The sequence below is a fragment of the Bufo gargarizans genome, chromosome 5 (genome assembly GCF_014858855.1).
Source record: "Bufo gargarizans isolate SCDJY-AF-19 chromosome 5, ASM1485885v1, whole genome shotgun sequence".
Taxonomy (NCBI): Eukaryota; Metazoa; Chordata; class Amphibia; order Anura; family Bufonidae; genus Bufo; species Bufo gargarizans.
The window spans coordinates 388,034,779-388,058,148 of NC_058084.1; the positions used below are offsets into that span (position 1 = coordinate 388,034,779).

The window sequence follows — 23,370 nt, forward strand, 5'->3', positions numbered from 1 at the left end:
TTTGGACCGCTTGCGTGAGCCCTGAACAGATCTCAAACGGAAAGCCTAAAACGCTAGTGTGAAAGTAGCCTAAGGGGTTAAATATTGTAAAGTCATATACAAGCTATAAATACACTCACCTAAAGAATTATTAGGAACACCATACTAATACGGTGTTGGACCCCCTTTTGCCTTCAGAACTGCCTTAATTCTACATGGCATTGATTCAACAAGGTGCTGATAGCATTCTTTAGAAATGTTTGCCCATATTGATAGGATTGCATCTTGCAGTTGATGGAGATTTGAGGGATGCACATCCAGGGCACGAAGCTCCCGTTCCACCACATCCCAAAGAAGCTCTATTGGGTTGAGATCTGGTGTCTGTGGGGGCCATTTTAGTACAGTGAACTCATTGTCATGTTCAAGAAACCAATTTGAAATGATTCGAGCTTTGTGACATGGTGCATTATCCTGCTGGAAGTAGCCATCAGAGGATGGGTACATGGTGGTCATGAAGGGATGGACATGGTCAGAAACAATGCTCAGGTAGCCCGTGGCATTTAAACGATGGCCAATTGGCACTAAGGGGCCTAATGTGTGCCCAGAAAACATCCCCCACACCATTACACCACCACCAGCCTGCACAGTGGCAACAAGGCATGGTGGATACATGTTCTCATTCTGTTTACGTCAAATTTGGACTCTACCATTTGAATGTCTCAACAGAAATCGAGACTCATCCGACCAGGCAACATTTTTCCAGTCTTCAACAGTCCAATTTTGGTGAGCTCATGCAAATTGCAGCCTCTTTTTCCTATTTGTAGTGGAGATGAGTGGTACCCGGTGGGTCTTCTGCTGTTGTAGCCCATCTGTCTCAAGGTTGTGCGTGTTGTGGCTTCACAAATGCTTTGCTGCATACCTCGGTTGTAACGAGTGGTTATTTCAGTCAACGTTGCTCTTCTATCAGCTTGAATCAGTCAGCCCATTCTCCTCTAGCATCAACAAGGCATTTTTGCCCACAGGACTGCCGCATACTGGATGTTTTTCCCTTTTCACACCATTCTTTGTAAACCCTAGAAATGGTTGTGCGTGAAAATCCCAGTAACTGAGCTGATTGTGAAATACTCAGACCGGCGCGTCTGGCATCAACAACCATGCCACACTCAAAATTGCTTAAATCACCTTTCTTTCCTATTCTGACATTCAGTTTGGAGTTCAGGAGATTGTCTTGACCAGGACCACAACCCTACATGCATTGAAGCAACTGCCATGTGATTGGTTGACTAGATAATCGCATTAATGAGAAATAGAACAGGTGTTCCTAATAATTCTTTAGGTGAGTGTATATCTGTTAGATAAATGGATCTATGAATTACTGCAACTCCTAAAGACCGTTTTATACAAAACCCTCGTGGCTGACAGAGCTGGTTATTCCCACAAACAAGCTCCACAGTGAAGTACTGGAGTGGTGACAACATGTTGGGAAGATTTTCCTCACTAAACTATGTGAATCAATCCCATCCTGCTGGAGCAGGTAAGGCTACTTTCACACTAGCGTTCGGGGCTCCGCTTGCGAGTTCCGTTTGAAGGCTCTCACAAGCGGCCCCAAACTGATCCGTACTGCCCTAATGCATTCTGAGTGGATGCGGATCCGCTCAGAATGCATCAGTCTGGCACAGTTTGTCCTCCGCCCCGCAGGCGGACACCCGTTCGGGTGTCTGCCTGGCCGTGCGGAGGCAAACGGATCCGTCCAGACTTACAATGTAAGTCAATGGGGACGGATTTGTTTGAAGTTGACACAATATGGCTCAATTTTCAAACGGCTCCGTCCCCCATTGACTTTCAATGTAAGTCAAAACGGATCCGTTTGCATTATGAACAAAAAAAAAATAATATTTTTTTTTTTTGTTCATGGTAATGCAAACGGATCCGTTCTGAACGGATCTAAGCGTTTGCATTATAGGTGCGGATCCGCACCTAAACGCAGGTGTGAAAGTAGCCTAAGGCTACTGGTTGCACATGTGTGAGGAACGTTCTTAGTACAAATTAGGCACTTTAATACAAGTGTTTCCTGTTCTTTGAAGTTGAATGTCCTATAGAGCAGAAGATTTGAATCATGAGGGTGCTGCAAACAAATCCATTACTCTTGGGTAATAAACATTTCTATGAAATCTACAGTTCTGCTGGTCACATGCAGCACAAGACCCATGGTCAAAAAGTTTATTTCCATAAATGAAACCTTATGTATGGATTCTCTACTGTAATACTGAATTGGAGGAGGGATGAATGTATATTAACACTGTTCCAGACGGCCTCTGACTGCAAGAATTACCAGGTTGTAACCATTAGCCATTCTAGACACGACCAGTTAAAGGAAACACTTTATTAACAAGTATTTCTACTACAGCTTTATGACTTAGATGAAGGACCAAGCAGCAGCATACCAAGATATGGCAGACATTCAGAGTTTTAAGAATCTTATATTATTGCAGCTTCGCTCTTCAGAAGATGATCACTCTCGTTGCTTTTTTTGAAGTGAACATCTTTGATCTGACTGAAGTACACAATGATGCCCTGATCACTTCTTCCATCTGAAGCATTTGCAATTGGTTTGTATTCCTTGTATTTCCTAAATGATATAAAAGCAATTTGCTTAAGTATGGAATACCAAGTTCTTCCTTAAATAGATAGAAGCAAAAATATTTCATGCAGCAGTTGTGCCCAGAAGTTTTGCTAGATTATAGCCAGTTTTAACATATGGCCTCCCCACATGAAACACTGGCCTGTATTTACTAGTGTGAGTGCACCCAGACCTTGTTCTATAAAAAAATTCAATTTGGCCCATTAGGTTTAGAAATATTTTGGTGCAGTTTGCACCAAATCAGACTGGCATACATGCTTTGCACCACATTGGAAGGCTATGCCCCCTGGTCAAACAAAACAGTAGAAAGTTAGTCAACTTTAAGTGGTATAAACTTAGACTAAAAGGTGGGCCAGACTATCCAGAATTGTCCACTAGTGCGATTTTTTGACGTTTTAATCCAAGTCTACACTGTGCAGGCTAATCTCTAGAACACTTCAGTAGATTTCTGGATATCTACTCAAGATTCCTGGCCAGACAAGTGAAAATATTGGCACCTGCCATAAGGCTGGTTGGAAGAAAGAGTTTGGAGCTGTAAAGAGATACTAAGAGGTCAAATGGAAAAGCCAGGAGTATGAACTTACCTGTAAAGGGTGATACCAATCACCACAGCAACAAGTGCAACCAAAGCGAGGGGAACAAGTACTGCGGAAACAGTCTGCTGCGTTTTAGAACCTAGAGGGGAAAAAAAAAAAAAAAGAAGGAAGTCTACATTGTCTTGATACCTTATTTGAGAACTGTTGCACAAATGTAATAGTTGGATGCAAATGACTATCTTCAAGTCAAGCTTTTGAAAGTTAAGGATAACTTTATGGTTGGGAGAGGTAGTCAGAGGAAGCAGATTGGACTAACAAGCTGCACTGTCACTCCTTGTGATGTTTGTCTAGAATATGAAGAGGGGAAACTCACTTGAAAGGGTTCTCCAGGACCGATTCAAGATGGATGGTGGCAGCATCATGTCCTAGAATGTGAGGAGCACTGGTTGCCACCACTTGTCAGACATAGCATATAGGCAGGATCACATCATTACCACCTATTGTACAAAAGGTGCAGGGTGTAGTGAAGCCCCCGCCCCTCAGGCAGCTTCACAAATAGTGGCAACCAGTCTTCCTTACATTCTAGGACAGGCTGTTGGCAGCCATTTTAAAAACATTGCTGGAGAATCCTTTCACATGGACCTATGTTTCAGGTAATTGTGCTGTTCTTTTCAAATTTAATTCCTGCACTGCATTATTATCTCCTTTTACTATGCTGTATTTATGTATTGTTTCTCTGCTGCCATCTGCTGGCCGGAATTCGTATGCTGCACGCCTTGTTTCTTGTCTATAAAGTTTTTCTCTGCTGGGCGTGGTTTTAGCAGCCTTGGTCCTTGTCACTTCCTGTAGCCATTTTCAGTGCTGCACTCCTTGTGACTGGAGACTACACCTTGGCTTGTGAAGGCATCAGTTGTTGACCAGCAGTTGCCTCAGCAAAGACATCCACATGACAGCATCTACACTGCTACTGCATCACTGTACTGCATCACTGCATGTCACTCCTCTGGATCAAATAAACCCACGTTTGATTGCATCCTCATGTCTACGTCTGGGTCCATCTAACCTGAGCATCTGCCGGTCCGGTCTGCTCCACTGCTTGGATACGAAGGTAGGACAGTCACAAGGTCATTATCAGTTACACCTTCATTCGCCTTCATGTGGGGACAGAACAGTCAAAAACTGCCTTAAAGCCTTATACCCCAGTAAATACCCGTCTCAAAGTCCAATTCCCGGCTACAGATTCCCTCAGAGCCCAGTGCCACACTCAGGAACCTCCCCTGCGACAGGCCCACTCGCAGCAAATCTGCCCGGCAACAGTGCACGTCCCACAAGCCCAAGGGGAAGCACGGGGTGTCCGCAGTAGATATACTCTTGCCTGGAAGTCCTCCACTACTCGCCAAGCCATTTTCTACATCCTATGTTAACCCTTGCTCGCATGATATAAGAACTGTTCACGCACGTGGGACCTCCCTCAAACCAAAACCCTGCAATTCACTCAAAATCTTTTAGGAACCTCACCGGGGTGCCTCATCTAAGCCGCACTGCAATTTTCAGCCCCCAATTCAAAAGTTCATTTTCTTAAAGAGACAGCGCACCTTAAATCAAAATGGCCGAAAATGAACTCGTACAGTTCCCCAGTGATGAAACAAAGCAAATGCAACCTGATACTGATCATTATGAAGAGCTGGAGGTAGAACCCACACTTCCAGCAGACCAAGTCACACGACCAAGGCGCTCTCTCAAACCAAATATAAAGATCATGGAAAACTATCACACCAGGAAAGATGAGCTATGTGACAACCTGGAAGAGCTATGGGAACGAGTTTCCTCCCTCATATCAGGACTAAAGTCCTCCTCAGGCGATGCCACCAGATTACAAGTTGCCGTCAGGCGGCTGAACGCAGCCCATGAAAGATACAAGAGACTGTCCACAAGGTATATAACCTTTCTAAAAGACTCTAATATTGAAGAAGCCCCATCAGAATTGTGCAAGGCAGAATCAATAGACAGACAAAGACGCCATGGTGCTGGACGCTAAAGATAAAGTGGAACTCCGCATCTCTCATTTGCAAGAAACTCGATCACAGAGATCTCATTCATCCAAACATTCCTCGCGGTCCTACAGATCATCATGCTCTAGAAGCTCCGCCCTGAGCGACAGATTACTAGAGGCCCGCATAAAGGCAGAGCAATCCAAAGTGAGGCGTTCCTTCACCGAAAAAGAAGTCCTTGCGAGGGCAGAAGCACAGACGGCAGCCAAGAGGGCAGAAGCGAAGAGGGCAGAAGCGGAGGCGGCAGAAGCGGAGGCGGCAGAAGCGGAGGCGGCAGAAGCCAAGAGGGCAGAAGCGGAGGCGGCAGAAGCCAAGAGGGCAGAAGCGGAGGCGGCAGAAGCGGAGGCGGCAGAAGCGGAGGCGGCAGAAGCCAAGAGGGCAGAAGCGGAGGCGGCAGAAGCCAAGAGGGCAGAAGCGGAGGCGGCAGAAGCCAAGAGGGCAGAAGCGGAGGCGGCAGAAGCCAAGAGGGCAGAAGCGGAGGCGGCAGAAGCCAAGAGGGCAGAAGCGGAGGCGGCAGAAGCCAAGAGGGCAGAAGCGGAGGCGGCAGAAGCCAAGAGGGCAGAAGCGGAGGCGGCAGAAGCCAAGAGGGCAGAAGCGGAGGCGGCAGAAGCCAAGAGGGCAGAAGCGGAGGCGGCAGAAGCCAAGAGGGCAGAAGCGGAGGCGGCAGAAGCCAAGAGGGCAGAAGCGGAGGCGGCAGAAGCCAAGAGGGCAGAAGCCAAGAGGGCAGAAGCGGAGGCAGAAGCCAAGAGGGCAGAAGCGGAGGCAGAAGCCAAGAGGGCAGAAGCGGAGGCAGAAGCCAAGAGGGCAGAAGCGGAGCAGAAGCGGAGGCAGAGGCCAAGAGGGCAGAAGCGGAGGCAGAAGCCAGAGGGCAGAAGCGGAGGCAGAAGCCAAGAGGGCAGAAGCGGAGGCAGAAGCCAAGAGGGCAGAAGCCAAGAGGGCAGAAGCGGAGGCAGAAGCCAAGAGGGCAGAAGCGGAGGCAGAGCCAAGAGGGCAGAAGCGGAGGCAGAAGCCAAGAGGGCAGAAGCGGAGGCAGAAGCCAAGAGGGCAGAAGCGGAGGCAGAAGCCAAGAGGGCAGAAGCGGAGGCAGAAGCCAAGAGGGCAGAAGCGGAGGCAGAAGCCAAGAGGGCAGAAGCGGAGGCAGAAGCCAAGAGGGCAGAAGCGGAGGCAGAAGCCAAGAGGGCAGAAGCGGAGGCAGAGGCCAAGAGGGCAGAAGCGGAGGCAGAAGCATAGAGGGCAGAAGCGGAGGCAGAGGCCAAGAGGGCAGAAGCGGAGGCAGAAGCCAAGAGGGCAGAAGCGGAGGCAGAAGCCAAGAGGGCAGAAGCGGAGGCAGAAGCCAAGAGGGCAGAAGCGGAGGCAGAAGCTCAGAGGGCAGAAGCAGAGGCTCGAATAAAGATCCTTGAATCAGAGAGAGAGGAGGAAGTCGCATTAGCAAAAGTAAGACTACTTGAGCAAGCATTGAACCAAGGCCTTGATTCAGCCTGTTTACCACCAGAGGAGATAGACGATCCAGTTGATCGCACCAGCAACTATGTACTGAAACAGTTATCTGCACCACCCCCAGTGTACAGTACTGTCCAAGCCAATAACACTCAAACATCCAAGCCAGCTCTACCCACAGTGCCAATGACACCCACAGCACTCAAGCAATCCCATAACAGTTGCCCAGATGCGCCCTCTCAAGGACAGCTATTACAGCAAGATGGCTACCAGGTATTTCCTGGCCTACCTCCACAGCTCAAGCAGCAGTCATCAGAATCTACAGAGGCTAGACCACAGCTCAACCCTGCAGCAACATCATTCTACCCGGAAGCATTTCACGCCACGCAGCCTATACGCCCCAGGGGCATCACAAGTTGTCATGGCAACAAGCAGTGAGAGATCAGATATGTCTGAGTTTGCCAGGTTTATGGTGAGCAGAGAGCTAATTAACACCAGTCTCTCAAAATTTGATGACCGCGCGGAGAGCTACAGAGCCTGGAAGGCAACCTTCAAAGCCGCCATCGCCAACCTCAACCTAACCGCAGAGCAGGAGCTCGACCTCTTGGTCAACTGGCTGGGCCTAGGCTCCACAAATTGCATCAAGAGCCTTAGAACTGTCTATGTGGGACAAGCAGAAGCAGGTCTCGCTGCAGCCTGGCAGAGACTCGAACGCACCTTTGGCAGTGCAGAAGCAATAGAGAAGGCACTATTCAGGAGACTAGACTGCAGAACGTTCCCAAGATCAGTCTCAAGGATGTCCACAAGCTTCAGGATTTAAGTGATTTGCTCATGGAACTGGAGCTCGCCAAAAGAGATCCTAGTCTGTCTGGGCTGTGCTACCTGGATACAGCCCATGGGGTGAACCCAATTGTCGTGAAGCTACCATACAGCCTGCAAGAGAAGTGGGCGGCATCAGTCTCAAGGTACAAAAGAGTGGATGACGTCACCTTTCCCCCATTTATTCATTTCTGTAGGTTCATCGACGAACAGTCCCAGATGAGGAATGACCCCAGCCTTGACTTCCTGGAGTTTAATACTACAGCTTCAGTGACACCATCATCAAGGTATGAAAGTATTGTACATAAACACAGAGACTTTAAGAGCAGCGTGAATGTTAGAAAGACTAACCTACCATCATCTGCAGTACCCACTGGTAAACAGTACACTACCTCATCAGGAGACAAGGCCTTCAATCGTGAATGCCCCATTCATAAAAAACCACACTCACTGAACAAATGCAGAGGATTTAGATCCAAAACCATACAGGAGCGCAAGAAAGTCCTTACCGAGCTTGGGGTATATTTCAGGTGCTGCGTGTCATTGGAGCACATGGCTAAGGACTGTAAATCCATTATCAAGTGTGAGGAGTGTCATAGTGAAAGACATGCCTCAGCTATGCACCCAACTCCACTCACAAGGGATTTACCGGCTGCTGTCTCCACCAGTCCCACTCCAAGTCATGGCGGGGAGCCCCAAAATAACGCTAACACAGCTACTGCTGTTTCCTGCTCATGCTTGGAGCCATGTGGGGAGGGCCAGAGTGAGAAATGTTGTGCCCGCATATGCCTAATCAAGGTCTACCCGGAGGGGCTACGAGAAAAGGCAGTAAAAATGTATGCCATCATTGATGACCAAAGCAACCGCTCCCTAGCAGGACCTAAATTCTTTGAAGCCTTTGGAATAAAGGGACCGTCAGAACCCTACATCTTAAACACCTGCTTGGGTCGCATAGAGACTAGCGGCAGGAGGGCACAAGGATTCATCGCTTGTTCCGTCAGTGGGAATACAGAAATACCTCTACCGACGCTGATCGAATGCGATCAAATACCCAACCATAGGGATGAAATTCCTACCCCGAAAGCTGCATTTCACCAACCACACCTAAGGCACCTAGCCAACGTTATCCCACCTATGGACAACAACGCAGAGATTCTAGAGCTACCAGGGTAAAACTTCCGAACAATAGGGAACAAGCTCTGTCTAGATTTAACTCTTCAGCGTACCATGAACAGTAAGCCTGAGATGAGAGAACACATTGTTGCCTTTATCGACAAAATATTCCGCAACAACCATGCAGAACCAGCTCCATCCTTAGGAAAGAACGACGAGTGCTGGTACTTGCCTTCATTTGGAGTGTATCACCCACGAAAACCTAATCAAATTAGGGTTGTTTTCGACTCAAGCGCCAAACATCAAGGTGCATCTCTTAATGATGTCCTTCTCACAGGTCCTAATCTGACAAATAACCTAGTTGGAGTGCTGATGAGGTTCAGAAAAGAGCTCGTTGCCATCACCGCCGACATTGAACAGATGTTCCACTGTTTCGTAGTCAGAGAGGACCACCGGAATTTCCTCAGGTTTCTGTGGTACAAGAATAATGACACCAACGCAGAGATGGCAGAGTATCGAATGAGGGTACACGTATTTGGAAACAGCCCGTCACCTGCCGTGGCAACTTATGGCCTTCGGCGCACTGCATCAGAGGGAGAATCAGAGTACGGTAAAGACGCCAGAGACTTTGTAGAAAAGGACTTCTACGTAGACGATGGACTCAAATCGCTACCGACTGAAGAAGCGGCTATTGATCTGCTCAAAAGGACTCAAGGTATGTTGTACCAAGCTAAACTTAGACTACACAAAATTGCTTCGAACAGCCTGGCCGTTATGAGGGCCTTCGAATCAGGCGATCATGCACCAGGATTCAAGGACATTAACTTGGGACTGGACAGTCCACCTGTGCAGAGGAGCTTGGGCCTCAGATGGGATCTCTCGGCTGACTCCTTCGGTTTTCAGATAAGTTACGCAGACAAGCCATTTACAAAACGAGGTGGTCTATCAGTGGTAAACAGTCTATTTGATCCGCTGGGATTTGTAGCGCCCATCACCATACAAGGTAAATCTCTACTGACAGTTTTCTGAAAAAGTCAAGGATTGGGATACCCCACTTCCCTCCGAGAAAGAGCAAAAATGGGAAGCCTGGAAGCGATCCTTGTGTGCCTTGGATGAGATCCATATACCGAGATGCTATGTTAAAACCTCACTTTCCTCTAGCATAAAGAAAGAACTCTGCGTGTTCTCGGACGCCTCCACGGAGGCCATCGCAGCGGTTGCATATCTGAAGGTGACAGAACCCAACAACCAAAATCGCGTTGTATTCGTCTTTGGTAAGGCTAAGTTAGCCCCTAAGCCTAATCATACTATTCCCAGACTGGAACTTTGTGGGACTGTGTTGGCAGTGGAGATTGCGGATTTCATACAACAAGAACTGGGTGTCGACCTAGCTGAAGTCCAGTATTACACCGACAGTAAAGTAGTTTTGGGTTACATCCACAACCGGACCAAGCGATTTTATGTGTACGTTAGTAACTGCATAGAGAGAATTAGGAGATCCTCCAAACCTGAACAATGGCACTATGTACCATCCGAACTTAATCCAGCAGATCATGCCACTAGGCCTATGTCTATAGGTTCCTTTACTAACTCTACTTGGCTTACAGGTCCAGAGTTTCTGCTTGGACAGGCAGACGAATGTGTACAGGAAGCTTTCAGCATCCAGGATCCGGATAATGATCTAGAAATCCGCGCTGAAGTTAGCGCATTAGTCACTGGAACTAAGCAAACAGCCAGCTTCGGTTGTCAGCGCTTTGAGCGTTTCTCCAGTTGGATGAGACTCGTCAGAACTATTGCAAGCTTAGTGCATATTGCAAGATGTTATCATAACACTCTCCAAGTTAAAGATTGTCATGGTTGGCATGCCTGCCATAAACCCTTCTCTGCTGAGAACATCTCTCATAGTGAGCACCTCATAATACGTCACGTCCAGCAGGAAAATTTCAACATAGAATGGAAGTGTTTGTACAACAAACAGCAGATTCCTCTAAAAAGTCCTCTCGCCAACTTAAATCCAGTTAGACAGTTTTGGCTTGCTGAGAGTTGGTGGTTGTTTGAATCAAGCCCACCTGGGAATTGCAGAACAAAATCCTCTCATCATTCCCAGCAAACATCATATCACCGTCTTGCTAATCCGACACTACCACGAAAGGGCCGAACACCAAGGCAGGCAAATTACTGAGGGCAAATTACGGTCTGCAGGCCTTTGGATTATAGGTATGAAAAAATGTGTGGCCCAAGTACTGCATCAGTGTGTGCACTGCCGTAAAGCAAGAGGGAAACAACTACACCAACAAATGGCCGACTTGCCTGCGGATAGACTATGTACAGAGCCGCCTTTCACCTATGTTGGCCTAGATGTCTTTGGGCCATGGATGGTGTCCGCACGCAGGACCCGCGGCGGTCATGCAAACAGTAAGTGTTGGGCTGTACTATTTACTTGCATGAGTGTGCGAGCAGTTCACATAGAGGTGATAGAATCTATGGACACATCCAGCCTTATTAACGCCTTAAGACGGTTCTTCGCAATCAGGGGACCAGTAAAACAATTGAGGTCTGACCAGGGAAGCAACTTCATCGGAGCCTGTAGAGAACTTAACATCGACGCCAAGTCCATTCAAGATCAGTTGGCGGAAAAAGGTTGCACCTGGATTTTCAATCCTCCTCATAGTTCCCACATGGGGGGCTCCTGGGAGAGAATGATCGGCATCTCAAGCAACATCTTAAATTCTATGTTGATGGATGTAAACTCAGCCAGTGTCTATGGATCCTGAAACACCAGCCATATTGACTCCGGCTATTCTACTTACCCAGAAAACTGAGTACGCTAATTCCTAGTGGAGAATTCACTCATGCTAACATCTATCAAAAACACTGGAAACGTGTACAATACCTAGCAGATTACTTCTGGAACAGGTGGCGAAAGGAGTACCTCAGTATTCTTCAAGGAAGAAGAAAATGGCAATACAACAAACCAAACTTGAAGGAAGGAGACCTTGTATTGATGAAAGAGCAACAAACCGAAAGGATTGACTGGCCTATCGGACTAATTTCAAAGGTTTTCCCTATCAAGGATGGCAAGGTCCGGAAGGTAGAGTTGAAGATCTTCAGGAAAGGCGAGCTTAAAACGTTCTTAAGACCAATCAACTAACTCATTTTGATATTACCCATCGAGAACGTCCCTGCTGGGTGAACAGGACTGTATCTAGCTTCGCAGATCTTCTCCATTCCAAGTTGGAAAACAGGACTATCTATGTTTTGCATTCTAACATGTTCCTTTTACAGGTTGTTTTATATTTTATTGACATTTGTCATAGTGAAATCCCCAAAGTGAATTTCAGATGGGGAGTGTGCTGTTCTTTTCAAATGTAATTCCTGCACGGCATTATTATCTCCTTTTACTATGTTGTATTTATGTATTGTTTCTCTGCTGCCATCTGCTGGCCGGAATTCGTATGCTGCACGCCTTGTTTTTTGTCTATAAAGTTTTTCTCTGCTGGGCGTGGTTTTAGCAGCCTTGGTCCTTGTCACTTCCTGTAGCCATTTTTAGTGCTGCACTCCTTGTGACTGGAGACTACACCTTGGCTTGTGAAGGCATCAGTTTTTGACCAGCAGTTGCCTCAGCAGTTAGCCTCAGGAAAGACATCCACATGACAGCATCTACACTGCTACTGCATCCCTGTATTGCATAACCGTATGTCACTCCTCTGGATCAAATAAACCCACGTTTGATTGCATCCTCATGTCTACATCTGGATACATCTAACCTGAGCATCTGCCGGTCCGGTCTGCTCCACTGCTTGGATACGAAGGTAGGACAGTCACAAGGTCATTATCAGTTACACCTTCATTCGCCTTCATGTGGGGACAGAACAGTAATTAACCTGATGTTCCTGATCATTACCAATTAGTCAGTGGAGGTAAAGGATGCATTTACATACAGCAGAGATGGTTACTGTATGGGGGACAAGTGATTGCGCCCATACATTTTCATTTTCTGGCAGCATATCTCGTTTACACAGGCTGATTTCCTGCCCAGAAACTGATCCTAGGAGCTAGCTGAAAGACCTGAATGTCAATAGCTTTTGCACAGTGCAATTATTGGGATCAAGAGTTTCTACAAATGCTCATCCCTGATTTTGGGCTGATTATCTGCATGTGTTAAAAAGGTCATAACAGTTGAGACAGCAATTTGCTGTATTCAATTCGTAGAACCCTGAAATGTGCCCAATAGGGGTTAACATACATTGGAAGCTTTTACACTGAGCTACTTCAGGCTGTCAATCCTATGGACACTAAAAACCAATAGGGTGTCACTTACCACCATCTATAGACACCAGCGTACTAGCAAGAGCCAAACTTGCACCATCACTTAGTGTGATATTTACACAGTAAGATCCTGGCTCAAATGCTCTTCTTAGGATCAGCAAGCATTGATCAGAAGATGGAACTTCTTCACAAACCATGTCCTGGGGAATCATGCAACTAGCATCAGAGACTACCGTGCAGGCATCTGTAGGCAGACTGAAGGAACAAAGTTATCACAGGATACAGTTTTACAGGGAGTTTGTCTTCTGTTTGCCAAGACATACCTTCCTTCGCAAGTCACCACAAAGTCAACAAGAGAGCCTTCAGTCTGAGATGTGGCTACTTGAATGCTTGTCATTTCAACAATGTTGACCTCAAGGATACCATCTGAAGTAGGAAAGAGCAAGTCAGATTCTAGGCACAGTACATTCTAAGCCTAGCTGTATAGGTGACTGACAACTTACCTACAACTGTAATCTTAGTGCTGTAATAACCATATCTATATATGAAGCAACCAGGAGTAGAAGTGGTGTATGGAATGGTTGTATAAACAGTGGTAACGTTTGGCATTTCAGTTGTCAGTGGTAAAGTTTCAGTTTCAAACGGTGGTAGTTCTGTTGAGTTATCTGCAAGGGGAAAGGGGGGGGGGAATAAAATGTCCCCCTGCACATATGGATCACTGTACCCCTTTTTTACAGAGGATTACCTGCAGCACCATCAAAAACTCCCACACATTATGGACACAAGATCAATCTCACTGCCTGATACCATTTGTGCATCTCCTAAGCAAACCTGAATGGGTTTCCAGGTTCCTGATATTAATGATCTACCTCTGGATAAGTCACACTAATATGCAATCAGGGAGGGTTCAACACCCTGCACCCCCCATGCTGGAACTAGCACTGTAAATGGAACAGGAAGCTTAAACGGTCAACGCTTAAATGTTTTTTCCAGGCTCCTCATAGTGATGACCTATACTCAGGATAGGTCATCAGTATCCAGTCGTTGAGTTTCCAACACCCCACACTCTGCCAATTAGCTGTTCCCAGCAGCCTCTGGCACTAGAACAAATACTTTGAATAGAACAAGCACAGCTCTGTAGTGGCTATGCTTGATTACTGCAACTCAGCTACCACTGAAGTAAATGGGAGCAGGGCTGCAGTAACCTGGCACAACTACTACTCTTCCTGTACCATTAACAGTGCTTGGGGTAGGGTGTCAGACCCACAGATTTAATATTAGTGACCTATCCTGAGGTAGGTTATTAATATCAGGGCCAGGAAACCCCCTTTAATCATATCAAGATTAGATATATTTGTTTTTATACAACTCACCTGCAGAATTGGAAGTGGTGAAAGTACTGGAGGTGGTTGGTAGAGGTTGTGTAGGGATTGGAGTGGGTGTAACAGGTTTACATAGACCAGGAATGGCAGCTTTGATGGTCAAGTTAGCCCTAAAGCTTCCAAGCATGGTATAAATATGACTAGAGACAGGGTTATTGGAAGCAGATGACCCATTCCCATCACCATAGTCCCAATCAAATGTCAATTCAGAATTCTTGAGATAATTGCTTGGATCATGGATGTGGATGTCAAATTTGATTGGTGAATCTTTAATAAAGATGCTGTCTGAGGAATTCTGGTCATTCTTCTGTGTAAGGTTCACATAAAATGGAATTTGATCTAAAATTTAAGAAAAAATAATATAAGTTTAGAGGGAACGTGTGACCATGAGAGTGTGTTAGAGCTGAGCAGATTGTGGGACACCATTTAGCAGAACACGCAGGGTGTTTAAGACTGACATTTTAGACGCTGTCTTAATACCCCTTGCGTTGGCAGTGGATATGCCTAATGCATGTAGAAACAGGCATAGGAAATGAGAAGGGCCTGCCAGTCCTCCCTCTCCCCCATCCCTCTTTTAGACCTGGCATGAGCAGGGAAAAGTCAGTTTGCTGCGCAAATAACCTTTATGCCACAATCTGTGACAGGTATACAAAAAATTAAATGGCACATGTTAATAAATGACCCCTGTAATTTATACATTTAAACTTCTGTTCAGGTGTAATTTGGGTGGTCCCATCAGTAACAGTCAACAATTGACCCAAGCACAGGAAGAGCATAAAAAGGGAAATCCCAATAATCATTGTGTGAGCTGAGCAACATATGCATGTTGGAGAATAATCATACCTTGTAATTTGGTTAAATTATTTCTCATCCTGGACATTGGAGTCAAGGAGGCAGTCCTATCAGTAATTAAACAGCTAAACTCAGTGTGCAGGGATGTGCCTTTAGAGGCATTCTGTCATAATAGAAGTCTATGGGCTGCAAAACTGATCCATCCTGTTTCTGTTATGCAGGAGAGTCCTCTCTTGCATAGATGAGACGGATCAGTTTTGCAGCCCATAGACTTCTATTATGATGGAATGAATAACAGAATGCCTCTAAAAGGCATAGAATTGGGTTATGGTCTGTGGTAACGGAATCCATAACACAATTCACCTTTTACCAGTGACTGAAGCGTGAACGAAATTTGGTCATCTCTAGCAGCCACCACTGTTCAAATGCTGAATCTTTGGTGCCTTTACATAGCTTACCAGTTACAACATAAATGCTGCTTGCTGTAGCAACTGGGTAGTGGTTGTGAGAACCTCTTCTAAAAACCTTGACCTCCATCATTTGCATTCCAGCAGTGATGTTTGTAGTATTAATGGACAGAGTAGTAGACGATCTCCCAATCGTTCCGTAATATTGGCCTGACAAGGGAGAACACAATTTTTCAATCTGAGGCATGTGGGCAAGTCATCTACATGTGCAAACCATTGTACACACTCTATAAAAGCTTGGTTTTCAGTCCTTGATAGTGATCTAACAAGAACACACACACACACAAACATTGGACCTCATTCAGGTCAGAGTCTGCTGGAGAACCTGTTGACTTGAAGCACCACTCATGACCGGTAGGGATGGATTTTGGATTCTTCATCTGGAGTCAACCTGCATAAATCTTTATATTGGCTCCAATGAGCCGAAGTTACTACTTCATGAAGTCTTGAAAGACTTTTTTGCAATAACTGAATTGATTACTGTAAAAAAATATATATATATAAAACTCTGGTTTGGTTCCAAGGTACTACTTGGAACCAAGCCCAAGTTCAGTGTTGGTTTTTTACAGTAATTATTCACCAAGTTATTACATGAAGTCTCACAAGACTTCGTGAATTAATAACTTTGGTTTAGTGAAGCCAATACATTCTAATACTGTATGGAGCCCCCGTTCCGCACAGTATTACAAAGCTTTGTGGGAATTGACTTCAGAAGTAGATTTGCTCATCCATAGTGACGAGCTCTCCATTTAGCCAGTCACCCATGCACACTGACACACTTCACTTAGACAACTCTGGGATTCATCCCATTCTTGTGATCAGTGGGGGTTCCCAGTGGTCAGACCCTGCTATACTTACCTATACTATAGATAGGTGTTAATTTGTCATGGTTAGACTACCCAATTAAAGCCCCCAGAATATAGTAAACTAGAAGTCACCACTTGTCACATTTATGCCTCAGCGTTTTGATTAGTGATTGCAAGCCAAAAACAGAATAGGGGCTGATCTATTTTATGCCTAAAGTCCATAAAGGCTCCAATTCTGGTTTTGGCTCTGACCAAAACACTGTAGTGTGAATAAAGCATTACTCCAATGGGGGGGGGGATAGGCTGAATATGTGGCAGCACCCTTACCTGGCAGAAGGTCTTCTCATGCAACACTGAGGCTACACCTACACTTTACTGCACAAAATTACTGTCAATAGGGAATTTAGCGAGCATCTTGCTCTATGGTAGAAAATAGCTAAAGATCTACTTAAATCTCTAATAAGTAAGAGACTCCAGTACAGTTTAAGTTACAGCCATGGATAGGTCATCAATATCAGGTCAGTGTCTGGGATGGGAGGGGGGGGGGGGGGGTCCCTAACATCCCCTCCAGTTTACAGGAGTCACCAGCAACTCAGTGGAATAGGCCCAAACACATGCCACTTTCACACACTCAAATAAACTTTGGTTTCTACAGGGATAGCAGCACCAATACAAGTACACATGTTCTTCATGCCTTGATCTTTACTGTAAATCCATAGTTCTCATTGGACATAAGATGGTCAGATACTTGTAGGTGTAAAGCTTAGATTACAGGTACTACACAAGAAACATACCTTGAGTTGAGAAAATGTAAATGAAGTTGTGTCGCCTCCATCGAGGGTCATATGGAAATGGTCTGCCATCTGGAAAGCTGTTAGCAAAGCTGCAGTTTCCTTCGTTACAGAAATGTATCCACTTAGACCAATATGTGTATAACTGGGCCAGGAAGCTGGAGGAAACTAAATAGACAACCTTGTAAAATGCCATCTACACATCTAGAGATACAACATTCTGTAGTCTCACTGTATTTACCATTTTCACACCCTCTTTCATAGACAATGTCTCCATCTTCATTTTCCTTCTGACATCTGGGAAACTGCAGGTTGACAGCAAAAGTGATGTTTGACCCTATCAGCGCAGGACTGTCACTGGTCAACAATGCCACAACCTTGCCACCTGGACAAACACACGAAGTCAGCAGAATTTTAAGTCACATGCATTTTATTACAGTTATATCTCAAGTAATACCCATCCAGCTGTGTTCCCATCTTGTATCTCCAGACTTCCAGGCAGGGTACATTGTCTCATTCCATGAGTTGGTATCAGGAGACCAGCCATTTATGTGGTTGCCGGGACCTCTAGAGCCAGATTTCCTTCCAAACTCCATTACATCCTGAAACCCTGTTAAGTTACATATTGTGATTTAATAGATATTGATTGCAAAACCAATGTGTTCTACAAAGTAGATGATAAGTGGATCCATGCATGGACTTAGAGGTTCCTCATTTTCTTTGCCAGCAAGACATTGCGAGTTCAACATGTTATGTAGTTAGCAGTTCTATGGAGTGAGCTGCAGCTTCCATGTACTGTATACTACCCCTATAGCTCAAATACTGGACAGTAAAGCTACTTGTCCTAATACTACACGTAGTGCAGCACTAACCATGTACGGTTTAGGGCCCCTTCACAATGCTACCACAGCTCTGCTCATCTATGGTCAGCTCCATCTTTGAAACAGAATTAAAATGAAGTATCAGATCCACCAGATGAACTCCATCGAATAATAGTGTTCAGTTTCCCCATCATAGGTCTGACCACAAGTAGTGAAAGACTGCCATTTTGTGCAACTTCTTTATCTGCAATGTCTGGCCAAAGATTTGAAGTCCAATAATGATCCCAGAAAGATTTCATCCATTGTCTGGTTTTATATTACATTTATGACACACACACACAGACAAGTGCATCACACTTTGCCTTTTAGACACCACCACAGCAAGAGGATTTTGAGGCAGTTAAACAGCAATTTTTATTATTATTTTTTTTTTGTGCCATTTGAGGTGTATGCACAGTGTGTGTATTATAAATGGATTTCCCACAAAGATTGTGTGAACACCCCACACACATTCCAGTGCAAAAACCATATCCAGTCAGAAAAGCCATAGACCGCCATATGCATGTATGGCCACATGTATTAGGCTACAGATGTTCTTCAGTGGAATTGCATGCAGAAAGTCTGCAGCATAGTACGTTAGTAAAAATAAAAATTTACTAATCCAAATGCTGCATAACATTTCCACAGCAGAACCTGTATATAACCTGTGCTGCAAGTTATACGTTTACACCATTTACCAGTTTCACCTTCTGCATTGTAACAAACCCACAGGATTTGCACTGAAAAATTGTGCAACAAAATTAAAGCCTTTTCAGCTTTAATTTGATGTAACAGAAATCCTGCAGCAGAAAGTCCACAGCAGACACACGGTTCACACCAACAGTCTGTACAAGTTGAACACTTAGACATAGTTTAAACAGAGGGCTTGACACTTCACAGTATATTAGCAAGCACAGGGGTTACACAACCTATATATCAGTCATACAGTCTGAATGTGTAGGTCATCAATATACAGATGTAGCAGAGCTAAAAGGAATAGCGAACACATTAAGTAAACATGGTAAAAAAACTATTTAGACTTTTCCAAAGGTTTTCAGTGGCACCATCAGCTCCTCTTAGCTCTGCTACATCTGTACAGTCTGGATCTTGTAGCTCTACTGCTGCTAACCCCCCACTGTATACACGGACACATGAAAATGACCATGTTAGACCCTCACTCACGTTTTCCTGCCTGAATGCTGGAGACCAGGCAGAGCACCACCAGACCTTCCATTACTACAGGCAACATCCTGGAAGGGGAATGAGCTGGGCAGGGACCTGTGCACCAGCATTTAAACTAGGCTCAACAAGTCACAGCTGCACAATATAGCAGTCAGTCCCCATGTTCCCTCCTCCTGTCTATGAAAAGCCTGCAGGCCCATCATGTGAAGGAATTCGGGAAAAATGTCTAACTTCAAGTAAAGGGGCCAGCGTCCCTGCTCATGTGCTTATGAGTCACTCCCTTGACTCTCAAATCTCTTTCTTTTCTTCTTTTTTTTTTTTGTAGATTTTTATTTTTGCAGAAGATATATCAAAAGACATTTGTATAGAGAATCGGACGTCATTGTAAGAAAAAGTGATCCAACCACAAAACAGCAACAGAAAGAACGTGAATCCTCCAAGTGAAATCACAATATGATTGTTTTCAAAGTTACATAAATTTTGAAATATGTTGGATTTTTTTGTAATTCTAAATCACATGAGAATGAAACTGCATGTACACATGGTGTGTCAGGCAACGCCCATAGTTCAGTATTCAGCCTCATGCACATGACCGTATGTATTTTGTGGTCTGCAAATTGCGTATACACAAAACACGGATACTGTCAGTCCTTGTACAGAAGACAAAGGTCACATGGCACTCACCCCGAGAGTTAAAATCTTTCCTTTATTTCATAAGGCAGGTACATGGAGACATTGCATATAGGCGACGGCCATTTCGTGCTGGCGTGCAGTTCGTCTGGTCTACAGACACACAAACACGTGTGTCACATCCCTTATTAGCACTTCATTAATACGCAATTATAAAACGCATGAAAACACATCCTTTTCTACAATACTTCAAATAAGGGTCCATTCACACGTCCGTAGAATGGGTCCCCATCCGTTCCGCAAATTGCGTAACGGGTGCGGACCCATTTATTCTCTGTGGGGTGCGGACCCTACCTCTGTGGGGATTTGCACCCAGTCCACCAACTCTGACTGTGCTGCTGCACTATTTGTGTTTTCTCTATGGGGCAGAAATGGATGCGGAAAGCACACAGTGTGCTGTCCTCATCCGCATTTCTGGAGCGCGCGCCCCGATCTTCCAGTCCGCGGCTCTGGAAAAAAATAGAACATGTTCTCTTCTTGTTCGCAATTGCAGACTAGAAGCGTCAATTTTTACGTAAATTTGTTTTCCCTTAGTCCTAACAGCAGCACAAGCGGGGGTATTTGCCCCTGTGAAGCTGGTCAGGACAGGCAAAATTTTTGTTGAATAAAATTCTGCATCCTTAATGATTAATTAGTTAATTAATTCTCCCCCCCCCCCCCCTTATAAGGACCGTCCTCCACAGGACTAGTTGCTTTTTTAACAAGTAATCATAACAGCATAGAGGGAGGGATATTTGTGTGCTGCTGTTAGGACTAAGGGAAAACAAATGTACGTCAAAATTGACGCTTCCCTTTCGTCCTAACCAGCAGCACAAGTGGGGACCTTGCAAATCAGCATCACCAGCCTTCCCTGTAGCTACACCATTACCCACCAGAGCGGTTCATCCAACAGTATATGGACTTATCCTTATCTGGACACGCAAGTTTCCTTGTATTATCATATACTAGTGACTGCAAGAACTCAGCCCTATCTATATCCACATTGGCTGTGACTATTGCAAAAAAGATTATTGAAATTGATATCTAAAATTTACTATTATCTTCACTCTGCATATGTTGTATTAACATGTTCATAGGCTGGGAGGGCATGTCACATTATAGTGATTGATCTGACGATGAGGATGTGTCACGGACGGTGTACAGAAAACAAGACAAAGCAACATGCATATATGACTCACTGGATCCAAAGCTAAGGAACCAAGGGGAGACCCCTGCACAAGACCTAGCACTTTCCCTGGCTGCTCAGCCTATGCAAAGATCCCAGAGGTGGATGGTTGCATATCCACGTACCTCGACTATATAACCCCTGAACACCCTACAATAGTGAGGGGACACGACCACCGGCTCCATACACCAGACACAGAGGGAGTCAGGGTCACCTGGGATCCAGCAAACAGAAAATAACAGATGAAAGTACAGCACTTAACTTTAGTAGCAGACTGGGAAATGGGATCAGCATGCACACACACTCCAGGAAGAAATATAAGCCGCCCAGTAATGCATCATGGGGAGGAATTTAAAGGGAAGCAATCAGTCCAACTACATGACAGCTGAGAGAGGCTAACGAGATGAGGAACTGAACAGCACAACAAAGAAAACTCAAGGAGGAGGTTCTGTCAGAGCTCTGTCAGAGCTTCTCAGCTGTCTGGTTGTGACAGTACCCCTCCCTCTACGAGTGGACTCCGGACACTCAGAGCCCACCTTCTCAGGATGGGACCTATGGAAAGCCCTGATGAGACGAGAGGCCTTAATGTCCGTCACTGGGACCCACATCCTCTCCTCAGGACCATAACCCTCCCAATGAACAAGGTACTGAAGAGAACCGCGGACAAGACGAGAATCCACAATCCTAGAGACCTGAAATTCAAGATTCCCATCAACCATAATCGGAGGAGGAGGCAAAGGTGAGGGTACAATGGGTTGAACATAAGGTTTCAATAAGGACTTATGAAAAACATTATGGATCTTCCAAGTCTGAGGAAGATCAAGATGGTAGGCAACAGGATTGATGACAGACAGGATTTTGTAAGGCCCAATAAACCTAGGACCCAACTTCCAGGAGGGAACCTTCAATTTGATATTCTTGGTAGACAACCACACCAGATCACCAACATTCAGGTCCGGACCAAGCACACGTCTCTTATCTGCCACACGCTTATATCTCTCACTCATGCTCTTTCGATTATCCTGAATCTTTTGCCAAATAGATGACAAAGACGAGGAGAATCTGTCCTCATCAGGTAAACCAGAAGACCCCTCTCCCGAGAAAGTCCCAAACTGCGGATGAAACCCATATGCACCAAAAAATGGTGACTTATCAGAGGACTCCTGACGACGGTTATTTAAAGCAAACTCAGCAAGGGACAAAAAAGAACACCAATCCTCTTGATTCTCTGCCACAAAACAGCGCAGATATGTCTCCAGATTCTGATTGACGCGCTCTGTCTGGCCATTCGACTGCGGGTGGAAAGCAGAAGAGAATGGCAACTGAACCCCCAAGCGAGAACAGAAAGCCTTCCAGAATCTGGAAACAAACTGCGTGCCCCTATCAGAGACTATGTCTGAAGGAATACCGTGCAATTTGACAATGTGATCAATAAATGCCTGCGCCAGCGTCTTAGCATTGGGCAAACCAGGAAAAGGGATGAAATGCACCATTTTGCTAAAACGGTCCACCACCACCAGAATCACCGTCTTCCCCGAGGAACGAGGCAGGTCCCTTATAAAGTCCATGGACAGATGTGTCCAAGGACGGGAAGGAATGGGTAAGGGAAGGAGAGGACCTAATGGCCGTGAATGAGGGACTTTGGCATGAGCGCAAGTCTCGCAGGCTGCCACAAAACCCTCAACCGACTTACGAAGCGCAGGCCACTAGAATCTACGAGCTGATGAAATCCAGTGTGGCTCTTGCCCCCGGGTGCCCAGCAAGGACCGTATCGTGGTGTTCCTTAAAAATCTTGTGTCTTAAAGCGAGAGGCACAAACAACCTCCCAGGAGGACAAAGATCAGGAGCCTCTGACTGGGCTGCCTGCACCTCTGCCTCCAATTCAGAAAAAAGAGCAGAGACCACCACACCTTCAGCCAAAATGGGAACCGGGTCTTCAAAATTCCCGCCTCCTGGAAAACAACGTGACAGGGCATCTGCCTTCACATTCTTAACTCCAGGGCGGAACGTGACAACAAAATTAAATCTTGAAAAGAACAAAGACCATCTGGCCTGTCTCGGGTTCAGACGTTTGGCTGACTCTAAGTAGGCCAGATTTTTATGGTCAGTAAACACGGTAATAGGGTGTCTGGCTCCCTCCAGCCAATGGCGCCATTCCTCAAAAGCTAATTCGATGGCCAGCAATTCCCTATCTCCCACATCGTAATTTCTCTCTGCGGAGGAGAGTTTTTTCGAGAAAAAGGCACACGGTCGCCATTTGGCAGGAGAGGAACCCTGAGACAAGACCGCACCCACACCCACCTCAGAAGCATCAACCTCAACTATGAAGGGTAAAGAAATATCAGGTTGCACCAAGATGGGAGCGGAAGCAAAACTCTCCTTGATATTAG

General features: G+C 45.5%; 1 protein-coding gene across 2 annotated transcripts; it reads right to left on the reverse strand.

Annotated features, from left to right (window-relative positions):
* Positions 1–2,347: 2,347 nt before the first annotated feature.
* On the reverse strand, positions 2,348–19,340 carry LOC122938479 (protein QNR-71-like). Of its 2 annotated transcripts, XM_044294014.1 has the most exons (11): positions 19,126–19,338; positions 17,541–17,693; positions 17,325–17,468; positions 17,087–17,251; positions 15,478–15,636; positions 14,219–14,566; positions 13,349–13,510; positions 13,169–13,271; positions 12,898–13,100; positions 3,205–3,295; positions 2,348–2,608 (listed from the first exon to the last, which is right to left on the reverse strand). In XM_044294014.1, exons 1-11 carry the CDS (start codon positions 19,190–19,192, stop codon positions 2,458–2,460), a joined length of 1,746 nt encoding a protein of 581 aa, XP_044149949.1. In that variant the 5' UTR covers positions 19,193–19,338; the 3' UTR covers positions 2,348–2,457. The 2 variants fall into 2 exon arrangements, with proteins under 2 accessions (XP_044149949.1, XP_044149950.1); XM_044294015.1 differs by lacking the exon at positions 13,349–13,510 and having other exon boundaries at positions 19,126–19,340.
* Positions 19,341–23,370: the final 4,030 nt, after the last annotated feature.